At 35.5% G+C, this 14001-nt stretch overlaps 1 protein-coding gene across 1 annotated transcript; it reads left to right on the top strand.

Annotated features, from left to right (window-relative positions):
• The first annotated feature begins 7497 nt into the window (after nucleotides 1–7497).
• Nucleotides 7498–8052, top strand: LOC141608239 (uncharacterized). The gene has a single exon (XM_074427601.1). It carries the CDS (start codon nucleotides 7498–7500, stop codon nucleotides 8050–8052), a length of 555 nt encoding a protein of 184 aa, XP_074283702.1.
• Nucleotides 8053–14001: the final 5949 nt, after the last annotated feature.

The following is a 14001-nucleotide window of genomic DNA, read 5'->3' as shown; positions in this document are numbered from 1 at the left end:
TTGATAGGAGGACGGACTCCATTGGGAGTAAGGTTGTCTATTCATAACTTGAGTCGAGACCCATCAACAATTGAATCGATTTGGCTTGAGTTTCTTGATCAAGAAGATCAAGAAGTCTTTTCAGAGCATGTTGTAACTACACATGTTGTAAACACACTTGGACATTGGACATTGGACATTGCACCACATGTGAATTGAGGCATAGGATTCATATTGTCAATCTCTTTCCAAATTGTCCTAATCTTCCTATCTCCAACAATGAAAGATTATCAAGATTATCTTGGATCTTGCACAACATGTACATTAAGGCATATGATTTATATTGTCAATCCCTTCCCAAATTGTCCTAATCTTCCTATCTCCAACAAAGAAAGATTATCTTGGACCAAATTGCTTACAGTCTTCTTCAAATCATATATTTCAAGAACATTTAATTGGACAAAACGTTCAACAATCGCATACCGCAGTGCTTTAGATGAATTTGCATACAACACATTGACCCTCAAGCTTGGAAACATAATTAAGAATCCAACTCAATACCGACAGATCGCAATGAATCCACTGATTGAACTTGTTATCTGCTTCGTCAGGACTCCCATGTGACGCCTCACTTAAACCACCACCAAAGCCTGAATAATCTCTCTCTACCATTGATGAAAATTTGAGCCATCAAAGAGAGTAGGAGCTAATTGGAGATTTGGTTGATCATTAAGTGACAAGAAAGGGGTTCATCTAATGAAGAATAGAACTCTAAGAAGATTCACGAGGTTTGGTGTTTTCAGGCATGTTAATGCGGAAGATGAAGAATTTGACGAATAATGTGCGGAAGCTTAATGAGGATCGAAAATTAGTGGCGATCGATGCCATAGGGATCTTCAATATTTGATGAAGATGATTAATAAATTAAGAGTAGTTGTGAGAGAATTATGAAGAAAGAAGATGTAAATTGTATTAATGAATCACAAGGCTTTTCATATAATAATGAGTATATATATAGTAGTATATATCTATTTTATAACAAATTAACAAACTAGTGTTGTTGTAACTAACTCTATAAGAGCAATTTCAATTGTTGATAAAAAGGACTTGCTTGCAATTTTAAAAAATTACAATTTAGTAGCTCAACCATTAGAGTTGTCCATGTAGATTAACTTTCCTCAAATAATTTTGAGCTAGTAGATCCATGGAGCTACTTACTTAAATGGAACCACAAAAAGAACATAACCAATAGAAAATTAGTGGTCTCATTTATAAAGTTTTAATTTTATATTTAGAAATTAAGAATTGAATAAATAAATAGAAGAGTGTGTTAGGTGGATCTCATCAAGCTACTATTAGTAAATTGGCTTTACTATTGGAGTGTTCCATAGCGTCGGTTCCCGGCCTGATCCAGTGTTGGAATCCGTTCCTTAAATTGTAATTTAAAATTGTTGTATCTCAATAAAATGATGTGGCAAAGGTAAGCTAACCGCATCCTTCCTCGTTCAAACACCAATTCGTTTTTAGTGTCTACGGCACCGCCCTAACAACCCTTCACCATTATACCACCATAATTCATAAACTGTAATATGCACCACAAATTAAAAATAATCATCGGAGTTTCTAATTTAGAATTTAAAATTCCGGCGGCAACAATCTTTCTGTGTGGTGTGGGTACCGGTTTTTAAATACTGGTTTCGACAATTTTACGAGGTGCCAATTTTGAGTGTGGGGTTCAGTTTTCGGCTTTCATGTTGCGGCGGCTTCAACCCGCAAGCAAAAAATTGAAACTCCGTACACAAAATCGGCCCTTAATCGGCCATCGTCACCTTGTTTGCGAAAAATCTAACCTTCTAGTTTTAGGGCAAGTTTTAGGGGAAAGTAAAATTGGATCCAAAATTAATAAATGGGTAGAATTGAGGAATTTGAGAAAAACATAATTGACTGAATCTAACCTTCTATTTTTAGGGCTATGGTCATGGTTTCTAACAACCAACTAATCCTTAACGAAGCCTTTTTAATGTCATCATCACCCGGTGTTTTACCTAAGAGTTCATATACCAATGCTCGCCAATTATAAGATGTTCTACTCACAACATCCCCTCTAATCCTTAGCCCTAATAACACTTGGACATCTTGCAAGGTCATAGTAGGCTCGCCAACATTTAAGTGAAATGAATGGGTTTCCGGCATCCATATCTCAACCAAATCGCTTATTAAATCCACATTAAATTTCAAACCTACTACCCTATGAATAAATAAAAATTGTGTCTCCCTAATGAAATCTACTACACGATTACTTGTGAAGCTCTTGTTGTGTAAAAAGTTTCGGGTTCACCAGGCCTGGTTGTTAACATTATTCCACTAGTCCCGTACGTTGAAAGAGTTGTTACATTAGCATAAGTAATAAAAATGTTGAATTAAAATAAAAAAGAGATAATTGTAAGCAGTAGATTCCCTTCTGAATTGTTAACTCTCATGGTGCAAGTTTTTTTTATTGTGGCCTAAACCACTTGTTAACTACATGACACCTTGTTCTTACTCTTCTCATCCATTTCATTAAGAAATCTCTTACTCTTCCATCTACCGTTTCCCCGTCTATTGAGCTCATCACACACTATTGTAGGCCCATTGTAGGGACCCCAATAAGCCTCATCTTTTAAAGGATGAAATTTATAAGCATATGAAGCCAAGTGCTTCCCGGTAGTGTAGTTGATGTGCACAAATTGGGTTGCATTTAAGCCCTTTTTTTTTACAAACATCATACACATGTGAACAAGATACTTGTATGTTTGAAACTTGTTACAAGTACATGTCCTCTTGGATAAATCAATGGTGTGAAAATGGTTGCCATATGATAAGAGTCGTGAACCTCGATGTGTTGTCACTTGGTACACCCCTCCAACATGGTCAAAAGCTACGACCTTATGGTATGATCCTTTTTTTCCGATTTTCCTCCAACAACTTTGTGATCTTCGTACTACAATGAAACCCTTTCATTAACCGTTTCCTTGCCAACTCACGTCACTCAACAAAGTACGCATTAACTCTAAAAAAGACACACTTCATAAGTGAGGTTATTGGAAGAAAACGTGTTCCTTTAAGCACATTATTAAATGCCCCTCCGTCAAGTTAGTAGTCAAAATTTCATATCTATGTCCACCATCGTGACAAATTGACCACTTCTCTCCTCTAATTTCAGCAACATATTGTTGTGCCTCTCTATTCAACTCACCTAGACGATTAAATCCTATGTCAAACTTCTTGTTTTGAAATTGCATTGCCATTGGCTCAAACATTTCTTTATTTCTTGGACTGCATTATTCCTAAATCTTGTATTAACATTTGAAGCCAAATGACGAATGCAAGCTCTATGATAAGCATACGACTTCTAAGGATGAGAGAGAAAGTTAGAGAGAAGCTTCTCCTTTAATTTTCTAGGGTTTCTGGTTTTGATTGCAATGGCTCGAACTAAGAAATTCAATAATAATCCTTCAATTTCATCTAATCAAAAATCAAAAAAAGACAGTGCTAATAAAGGGAAAGGGAAATCGATTGCGAGACATCTTCGGTTCTCATCTCTTGATTTTGAGTCGGACTTAGACTCTATTGAGGAGGAAGAATTGCAGGATGTGCAGGAAGAGGAGCCACAGCAGATTCCTTCAGCTCCACCTCTTCTTCGTATTCTAAAAGAGGATGTCGCTGGTGAGATTTCTTACTGGTCAACTTCTGTTTATTGTTACATCTTAGGTGCAAATCCACCTAGTAATGTGATTAGTGGGTTTGTTAAGAAGGTGTGGCCTTCAAATGGGGTTGATAAGGTTTCTTTCCTGCCGAATGGTCTCTTTTTGGTGCGTTTTAAGACGAAGGAACAACAATAGGCTGTGTTGAGTAATGGACATCTTACGTTTGATAATAAACCAGTAATAATTAAAGAGTGGAAGCCTGAGGAGGAATTGCTGAAACATGATGTTTCGAAAATTCCGCTGTGGGTGAAACTTTATGGACTGGATATCAAGTTTTGGGGTGTGAATTGTTTGAAGAAAATTTGTGGTCATGTAGGTCAATACATTAAATGTGATGATGCTACTAAAAATAGGGATTTCATGGGGTATGCTCGAATTATGGTGGAGGTGCAGATAGGTCAGCAGTTCCCCACAGAAATCAGTTTCATTGATGAGAATGGAAAACAACATGGGGTTAGGGTGGTCTATGATTGGTTACCTACGACCTGCACTGTTTGCAAGGGTATGGGGCATACTTCTGAGGTGTGTAGGAAGGGAGGAGCTATAGGTACCAAGAAGGAATGGAGGCCTAAGCCTGCTAGGAAACCTGTCCAAGCTGCTCCAGTTCAACCAGTTCAACCAAAGAAGGTGCACCAACCCAGGCAGCAGGCTAAGCCAAGAGCCCAACCTCCTGTTCAGAAACAACCAGTTGTGAATGAGCAGACAAGGGTGGTGCCTATTACCCCTGTTGTGCAGAGGACTGATGTCCCTCCTATCAGTTCTAGGGAGCCTGAATTGGAGCACTCAATGCCAAGACGGTTTCTTACTAGAATGATGAGGAGTAGCACAGGAGAAAGAAGAATGTTTACCCCCAGAGGAATGTCTTTTATGGAGTCTCTGACTCTATCTTTTCAGAAAACTAGGGCTGAATTAGTGGAGAGGGTGTTGTATGAAAAAGGAGAATGTAGTTCCCTTCCATCTGATAATGGGTAGCTGTGGTTTTTGGAACATTCGAGGGTTGAATAGTAGTAGTAAGCAGAATGAAATAAAGTGGTTTCTCAAGCATAATCTTTTTGGCTTGTTGGAAACTAAAATAAAAAGTAGGAACTGGAATAAAGTTAGGAATAACTTATGTAATGACTGGGCTATTTGCACCAACAGACTTAGCTCTGGAGGAGATAGAATTTGGTTGATTTGGGATCCCACAAGATTTGTTGTGAATGTGTTGGATGTAACTGCTCAAAGTTTACATTCTGAAGTGTTTGATAAAATTAGGCAGAAGAAGTTTTGGTATACCATGGTGTATGGGTTCAACCATATGTCTGAGAGGGGCAGTCTTTGGCAGTCACTGAGGTCTTACCATAGCACTGTGAATGGCTCTTGGATGGTGGGTGGTGACTTTAACTCTATCATGGCTGTTGATGAGAGGATTGGAGGTGCCCCTGTCACTAGGACAGAAATGAGAGATATGAGTTTGACTATCCAGGAGTGTGAGCTCCATGATATGACTGGTTATGGATCTTTTTTCACCTGGAACAACAAACATGAGTTTGAAGGCAAAGTTTATAGCAGGATTGACCGTGTTTTCATTAATGATGAGTGGTTACTTGAGTTCCCTGAGAGTAATGCCCACTTCCTCCCTGAGGGCCTCTTTGACCATTGTCCCTGCCTAGTGAGTTTTGAGGTTCTTAAAACAAGGAAGAGAATGCCATTTAAATACTTTAATATGTGGTCTCAAGCTCCTGAATTTAAGGACTTGGTCCACAAGGGTTGGGCTCAGTATGTTCAAGGAACTGCTATGTTTAGAGTGGTGACAAAGTTAAAACAGTTGAAGAGGAGTTTGAGGCAGCTTAATTCTGAACAATTTAGTGACATTGAGAATCTTGCTAAGGTCACTGAGTTATCTCTTGAGCACTTACAGGAGCAGTTAAGGAATGACCCTTTGAATGAGGGTTTATGTACTGCTATGAAAGCATGTGCAAAAGAGGTGGAATTTCTGAACACTGCCAAACTGGATTATCTTAGGCAAAAGTCTAAGGCTAATTGGATGAAAGAAGGGGATGTAAACTCTAAGTTCTTCCACTCTAGCATTAAGAGAAGGAGGGCTAAGAATAGAGTTTATCAGGTGAAAGATATGAGAGGGGTTATATGCTTTAATGAAGAAACCATAAAAGGAGCATTTAAGGAGTTTTACATCTCTTTACTGGGGAATTCAACTCCTGTTTCACCTGTGAAGGTGAATATTGTCCAGCAGGGTAAATGTTTACAGAGTTCCCACTCTGATTTGCTTCTGGCTCCAGTCACTTGTGAAGAAGTGCGTGCTGCTATGTTTGCCATCCCAGGCACCAAAGCACCTGGGCCTGATGGCTATAGCAGTTTGTTCTATAAAGACAGCTGGGAGATTGTGGAGGCAGAAGTCACTGAGGCTATACAGAGAGTGTTCCAGACTGGGCAACTCCTGAAGCAATGCAATAATACCATTATTACTCTTGTCCCTAAAACTGCTGTGCCTGAAACTGTTTTGCAATATCGACCCATAGCCTGTTGCAACACCCTCTATAAATGTTTATCAAAAGTAATTTGTGATAGGCTAAGTAAGGTCCTTCCTGATGTCATCAGTTCTGCTCAGGGTGCTTTCATAAAAGGAAGGGACATTGTGGGGAATATTTTGATATGCCAGGACCCGATAAGGTTGTATAAACGCAAATCCTGTTCTCCTAGGATGCTGATGAAGCTTGACCTACAAAAGGCCTACGACTCTATTGAATGGTCTTTTGTAGAGGAAATGTTGAAGGCTATGAGATTTCCTGAGAAAATGGTAACTATTATTATGCAATGTGTTACCACTCCTTCCTATTCTATAGCTTTAAATGGTGAAGTGTTTGGGTTCTTTAAAGGGAAAAGGGGACTAAGGCAAGGTGATCCCCTTTCTCCTCTCCTTTTCACTATTTGTCTTGATTACCTTAGTAGGATTCTGGAGGTGACTCAGAAGCACAAACTTTTTCGTTTCCATCCACTCTGCCAAAGAATAGGGATCTCCCACCTCTGCTTTGCTGGCGATTTGATCCTTTTCTGCAAAGGGGAGAGGGCTCCTATTGAGCTTTTGCTGAAAGCATTTCAGCTCTTTTCTAGAGCAACTGGACTCATTATGAATGCTTCTAAGTCCAGTTTTTATTGTAATGGTATGGATGAGGGCCTGGTTCAAGAGTTGGAAGTGACTACTGGCATGAAGAAGGGACAAGTTCCCTTTAAATATTTAGGGGTCAGTGTATCCCCTAAGAGACTTTCTGTTCTGGACTGTGATTGTTTGGTGGACAAGGTGACTGATAGAATTAGGGCTATGGGTTCTAAGCACCTGTCATATGCAGGGAGGGCCATTCTCATCAAGTCTATCTTCAGTACTTTGCATAATTATTGGGCTAGAATTTTTATTCTTCCCAAAACAGTCCTAAAGAAGATTGAGGCAATATGCAGAGAGTTTTTGTGGCATGGTAAAGAAGCCAGGGACAGTCCCTCTTTGGTTGCCTGGGAGAAACTTTGTAGACCAAAGAAGCAAGGTGGCTTGGGTTTCCAAACCTGATCCTATGGAATGTGGCTGCATTAACGAAATATGTGTGGTGGATTGAGAATAAGGAAGATCATCTCTGGGTAAAGTGGGTACATGCAGTGTATATCAAGGATCAACACTGGTATGATTATGAACCTACTCTTAATTCTAGTTGGGCATGGAGAAAGATTTGCCAAACTAAGAATTTAATGAAGCCCTTCCTCACTTCTTCATTGTTTAGTCTGAATGTCAGTTACACTGTTAGAATGGGGTAGGCTCCTCCCTACGGCTGATAATGTGACTTGGTATCCTTGGTCTCAGAACAACTGGATTCTTCCCAAGCATCGTTTTATAGGATGGTTAATGGTTCAGCAGAGGCTGCTCACACAAGATAGACTGATTCGAATGAACATCCTACAGAGTAATCTTTGTTTCCTCTGTGGTGTGGCTCCTGAAGATCACCCTCATCTCTTCTTCTTGTGTCAGTACAGCCAGATATGTTGTGATTTGGTGTCTACCTGGTGCAGGTTTTCTATTCCTTTAAAAGACAGTGTAGAATGGTGGGTTAATGCTCGGTTCAGGTCTCTCTGTCAGAAGAAAATCCTTGGCATTATTTTGGCAGCTTTGATCTATCAGCTGTGGATGTGTAGAAATCGTAGTAGAGTGGAGCTCTCTCTGTCTCGTCCTGAGGTGGTGCTTTACTTGGTCCAAAAAGATGTGGTTATGAGGATACAATCGTGTAATTGTAAGATCAAAAATGTCATGGTTCAACAGTGGGTGAATACGATTTGTAGTAACTAAGGATTGTTATATTATAACTATGCCTTATAATTGTAATGTTTGGAGTATTTGAGCTTTAATGAAAAGTTTACATTTTCCCCAAAAAAAAAAAAAAAAGCATACGACTTCTCCCACCCACTACCAATTTTAGTCATTGCTTTCATTATCCCCTTGTGTCTATCGGATATGACACACAAAAAACAAATAGTTGTCATAATAGCCAACTATCGGTATTTTCGGATTCAATAATAGCAAAAGCAACGGGAAAAATCTGGTTATTCGCATCAATTGACATAGCTGTACAAATAGTTCCTCTGAACTGCTCGACAATGTTCAAAGCCGTCAATGCATGGTTTAAATGCCCAAAAAACACGCTTGAATGTTTGCACATTTGGGTTTGTTGTTGGTGTGGTATAAAATTGGACAATTTTGCCAGGATTAGAATCTTTTAAACCTTGCATGAAACGAGGTAGCATCTCATATGATTTATCCCAATCTCCAAATATTTCATCAATTGCTCTATGTTTTGCATTTTAAGTTTTAGTGCATGAAATTGTGTAACCATACTTATCTAAAATGTGAGTAACAACATAGTTCACCTTATATCCCCAATCTTCCTCAACAAGGTTACGAATCTCATGACTTATGAAACCTCATTTCAAATTAAAGTGGTCTCGAGGAACCATGTCACAAACACAAGACTTATCATGAGGACCTTTGTATGTAATAATGATAAAAGCTTTAGAATGAAAGTTTTTTTGTGTCGCCCTTAATCGCAAATGTCATGGTGTAGGAGACCAGCCAGATTTGAAGGTTATAGTATTAGGCTCTGATTCGGCAACTTTGAAAAATTGATTTGCGCTTTAACACTATATGATGTCACCTCATCGCTTATTGAAGCTTTGTTTGGGAACAATTGTCCAACCACAAACTCTTTCCCTTGTTATGTCTAACCATATTCTCCCAAGTTTTCCAACTATTTAATTCATCCTCATCTAATGGATCAAGCTTATTAAACTCGACAATTGGGTGTTTCATTACTTTTAAGATATACAAATTGAGCAACATCCTCTAGCCTAATAAGACAAAAAAAATATGTTTTGTATTATTACCTATTTTTAGTTCAGTTTTTATAATTTATTTTTTATTTGTAACATTAAGAATATTAAGTGTGTTTTTAAATTAGTTATTTTAAGTCTTATTCAATTAGAGTTGTGTTTCGTCGGATCGTTTTTGGGTCGGGTGGTTTCGGATCGAGTCATTTTGAGCCGGGTTAATTTTGAGTCAAGAAAATTTGGTTCATGTTCGGGTTCGGGTTCGGGTCGTGTCAATTCGGGTTTCGGGTCAAAGTCGAGAGTTGGAGTTCGGGTCAATTTCGGGTTTCGGGTCAGCCTTTTCGGGTTTGGTCAATCGGGTTGGGCTGGGTTGGTTTTGCCATGTTTACCCTCAATTGAGTTCTCAAACTTTGAATGTCGATTCCCTTATATATCTCTTCTACTAATTCAAGATACGTCATCTTTGTACTAGCTACAATAAAACATTTATTCCCTCCTCTATAAGAAACACGTCCATTTTGCTCTAGCTCCTCCATCCCAATAACAAATAAGAGAAAAATCACAAATTTCCACTCTATATAAGAAAATTGAACAAATTTAGTATAAATCAACAGCAATTTCTAAACTAACTGTAACTTAATTTCCCCAAAATACATAACTACACATAAATTAGCATGTATAAATTGTCAATCTTAATTAGGGTTTCAAAATTTGTTTTTTTTTAGACAAACATAAATTAACATATGAGTGGTAGATCTAAGCACAAAACAAAACATGTCACTAAACAAGTTAAAAGAAATTAAATTACCTTACTAATTAGGTAGTATGTGTAATTTGAAAAGCAATGTCAGAGATTCGCTGGAGAAAAGGAAGGGGTGAGGTAAGATGAGAGAGGTGAGGTGGGGTGAGTCGCACTTAGGGTGTTTGTGAGGAGAGATGAGGGATGATTTGTAATTGGTAGTGAAAAGTGACGAAAATGATCTGATTTGTAAAAAAAAAATGATTGCATAGACACGCCAATACGAATGGCATGTTTCCTCCAATGAACCCGCCATTAGTAGTGGCGGGTTTCCTTATGACCCAATTCCAGTACCTGCTCCTGCTCCTCCTGGCGTGGGGTGTAAAAAAACACTGCATAGACACGCCATACCCAGTGGCATGTTTCTCTCCTTAAACCCGCCAATCATATTGGCGTGTTTTGTGTTCGACATTTTCCACTACTTCTGTAATTTTGCATTTCATACTGTCAATAGACATGCCATTGCTAATGATTTATTTGTTCCTTGTCACGGGCTTGAGAAACCCGAGCCTACGTGGACACCATTTCGACAAATATTTTCAAAACCAACCCAAAACGACAAATATTTTATTTTTGACCATTATTTTAAAAAATCGTTCATAGATTCATCACTATGATAAGTTGAACTTTCGATTTAGACATTCAATCATATCTACACAATCACTGTTTGCATAATTTCATAATAAATTACTATTAGAAAATATTCATGTCATAAATGACATTTTTCAGATTCGATGACATTAACCTTATTTCATTTTACATTTTTAGAGGTATGTTTTCAGTATAAAAAAGGTAATTGTTAGTAATCATTAATAAGAATTAAACAACAATTAAATTCATTTTAATAAAAGTATTTAACATGAAATAATCTTAAAAATCGCAAGATTATAACTTGAATTAATGACATAAATGACTTGAATTCAACTCAAATTAATTTAATAATCGGGAAAAATTGACCCGATAATAAGTTGAGGAGCCAAACCAGACAAGTTTGAAACCCGACCCAAACCCGACCCGATTTGAACCGGCTAATATATCTGATGACACGACCCAACGACGACCCGAACCCGAGCCTACTCGAACCCGAGCCTACCCGAACCCGACATGTGAATTGACCCGACCGATCCGACCCGTAAGTGACCCGAACCAAACCCAGACCCGACTCGATTGCCACCAGTCAAATATAAATAATGCACAATCAGGGCGGATTTAGCTATTTTTTACTAGGGCTATAGCCCTAGATGAAAGATAAATAAAATTCAGTTCTCTTAGAATGCATAACTAAAATGTATCAGAGTTGGTAGTAAGTCTAACTATTAAGCAAAGAGACAGTGGTTTGACTCCCCTTGATGTAAGTTTTATTCCTTTTATTTTATTTTTAAATACCATCATTTAATACAATTCCCAAATTCCCATGAAAGCCTTCCCTAATTTTTAAAATTCATTTTATTTGTCATACAAAATTCCAATTTTATGGAACAATTTCTTATGAATATTATACCATGGTATAACATATATTTAAATCTTGAGTATGTTATATCTATATATCTATATAATTATATTAAAAGGGTACCTTAAAAGGCCACGAGACAAAGCCACATAGGCGAATAAAAAAGCCACGCGTGCATTACGAATGGCACATCTATAAATCTATATAATCTATACTATATAGTTAAAAAGCAACTTAATACATTTAATTTTTTGTCATGTAGGATTATCATAATTAAATTCTATTAATTTTATTGTTAATATTAAGGCTACTTTAATAAATTTATTAAAATTCATTATAAGGTTTAGTAATATTTTTTTTTTTGTGAAAACCATAAGATCATGATTTAAATTATAAAAATAAATTAAGAATTTAGTCTCATCATTTAAATCATTCAATTTGTTCATCTAACTCCTCCTTAACCATAAATATAGTAGATAAAAGGTTTTATATAGTAAATAAAAAATCTAATAATTTGGATTATAAAGCTACTAATATCTACAAATTTATAAATATAATTAAAAGGAAAACTAAAATATCTATCATCATCAATATGTCATATTTTAACTATATAGTTAAAAGGCAACTTAATACATTTAATTTTTTTGCCGTGTAGGATTATCATAATTAAATTTTATTGTTAATATTAAAGCTACTTTAATAAATTTATTAAAACTCATTATTAGGTTGAGTAATATTATTTTTGTGCTGAAACCATAATATCATGATTTAAATTATAAAAATAAATTAAGAATTTACTCTCATCATTTAAATCATTCATTTTGTTCATCTAACTCCTCCTTAACCATAAATATAGTAGCTAAAAGGTCTGATATGTAGTAATTAAAAAACTAATAATTTGGATTATAAAGCTACTAATATCTACAAATTTATAAATATAATTAAAAGGAAAACTAAAATATCTATCATCATCAATATGTCATATTTTAATTACATACTATACAAGATAACTTTTTAAACGACTTTTATGCAAAGTTGAGTTTGTAAGAAAAAAAATTAATAGTAATAGTAATAGTAATAATAATAATAATAATAATAATAATAATAATAATAATAATAATAATAATAATAATAATAATAATAATAATAATAATAATAATAATAATAATAATAATAGTCATAGTCATAATCATAATCATAATCATAATCATAATCATCATCATCTTGTAGCTTTACGAGTCTCTTTTTATAATGGTGATGTAATTGAGGGGCCTTAAAACTGCCTTCTCTTAAGGTGCTTTCTCTTTATTTGTAGGACTTCGGGTGGTCTCTCTGACCTCCTTGTAGGCTATAGGATCTTGTAACTCTTTCTTCCCATATTTAATAGAATGATCCTGATTACCTGCAAAAAAAAAAAAAAAAAAGTTAATATTAATAATAATAATGCAAACCTTTTACATACCATTTTTCATTTTCCCATATTTATGTTTATATTAAACTTCATAACAATGAATAATGGATGCTCAAAAGTCATGAACTTGATCTTTATTTATACCTATATTAAATTTGATAATAATGAAAAAATAATATTTAATGGCCATAAAACGCATCCTCAATTGTTTATTTTTTATGGAAGGCAAAATCTGTAAACAAAAAATTTCTTATCTCTATCGTTAGTAGAATGGTATGTGTCACCGATATTATTAACTATTTTTTTTTATTTTTTTATTGGAACTTTCATTGGGTTATGAAGTGTTCATCACATTTTCAATTTCGCGTGTGTGTTTGTTTTGTTCTCATTTAGGTGCTATCAAGATTATTTATTGTGTTAAGCTCTTCCAAGGTAAATATACTTACAACTCTACGATTTGATTATCATTTCCTATTTTTTTTCATTACCTAAGGTGAAACTAAGTTAATAACGATAATATTGCATGAAACAAATTCCACTATTATTGTGTTACTTTTTTTTTAATAGGTATGATTTATTGAAGAAAGAAGATTATAAGGAGAAATGAAATACTAAGATTGCTTAAACAACTATATTTTATATACTAATTAAAGATTGGTGACATCAACGTGGAATCGTGGATGATTAATAATTTTTTGAACATTTATTATATATATTTTGAAATATCACAAAAACTCCGGAGAGACGGTCTCTCAATAGCGTTATTGAGAGACTTCTCACATAATGGGGGCGAGGGACCCACTGAATTTCTTTTTTTCCTATTATATCTCCCACTAAATTAGTGGGAGACGATCTCTCATGAGACCTACTGTTGAAATATATGGCTAAAAGGTGGAAAATTTGAGGGACATATCATTTTTTTGTATAATATTGTTTAATAGGTGAAGTATTCGGTAATAATGATCCAATTGTTGTTCAAGTTGTTGCTGCTTTAAAATTTTTAGTTCCACAATTTATTATTGTATTAGCTTCAATTTTATGGGGGTATGAAATGTTAGTTTTGTCATAACATTTCTAATTGTGTGTTTTATGTTATTTTCAGAATTGTTGAATTTGTGAGGGTGCTCTATCTTTGGGGATCTTTGTTTGATAATATAGTTTTGTTTAATTTGATTATATGAATACTTATATTATTAATTAATTTTAGCTTGCATTGAGTTACTTTAGTTTTGATAGGAGTATCTTAGTATATCTA

The sequence above is a fragment of the Silene latifolia genome, chromosome 10 (genome assembly GCF_048544455.1).
Source record: "Silene latifolia isolate original U9 population chromosome 10, ASM4854445v1, whole genome shotgun sequence".
NCBI lineage: Eukaryota > Viridiplantae > Streptophyta > Magnoliopsida > Caryophyllales > Caryophyllaceae > Silene > Silene latifolia.
Note: the sequence above shows the minus strand (reverse complement) of the source record. Positions and strands in the feature narration are given on the sequence as shown.

Excerpts from the sequence above, each read along its gene's own strand:
- LOC141608239 (XM_074427601.1), top strand. The coding sequence starts at position 7,498 with ATGTCAGTTACACTGTTAGAATGGGGTAGGCTCCTCCCTACGGCTGAT.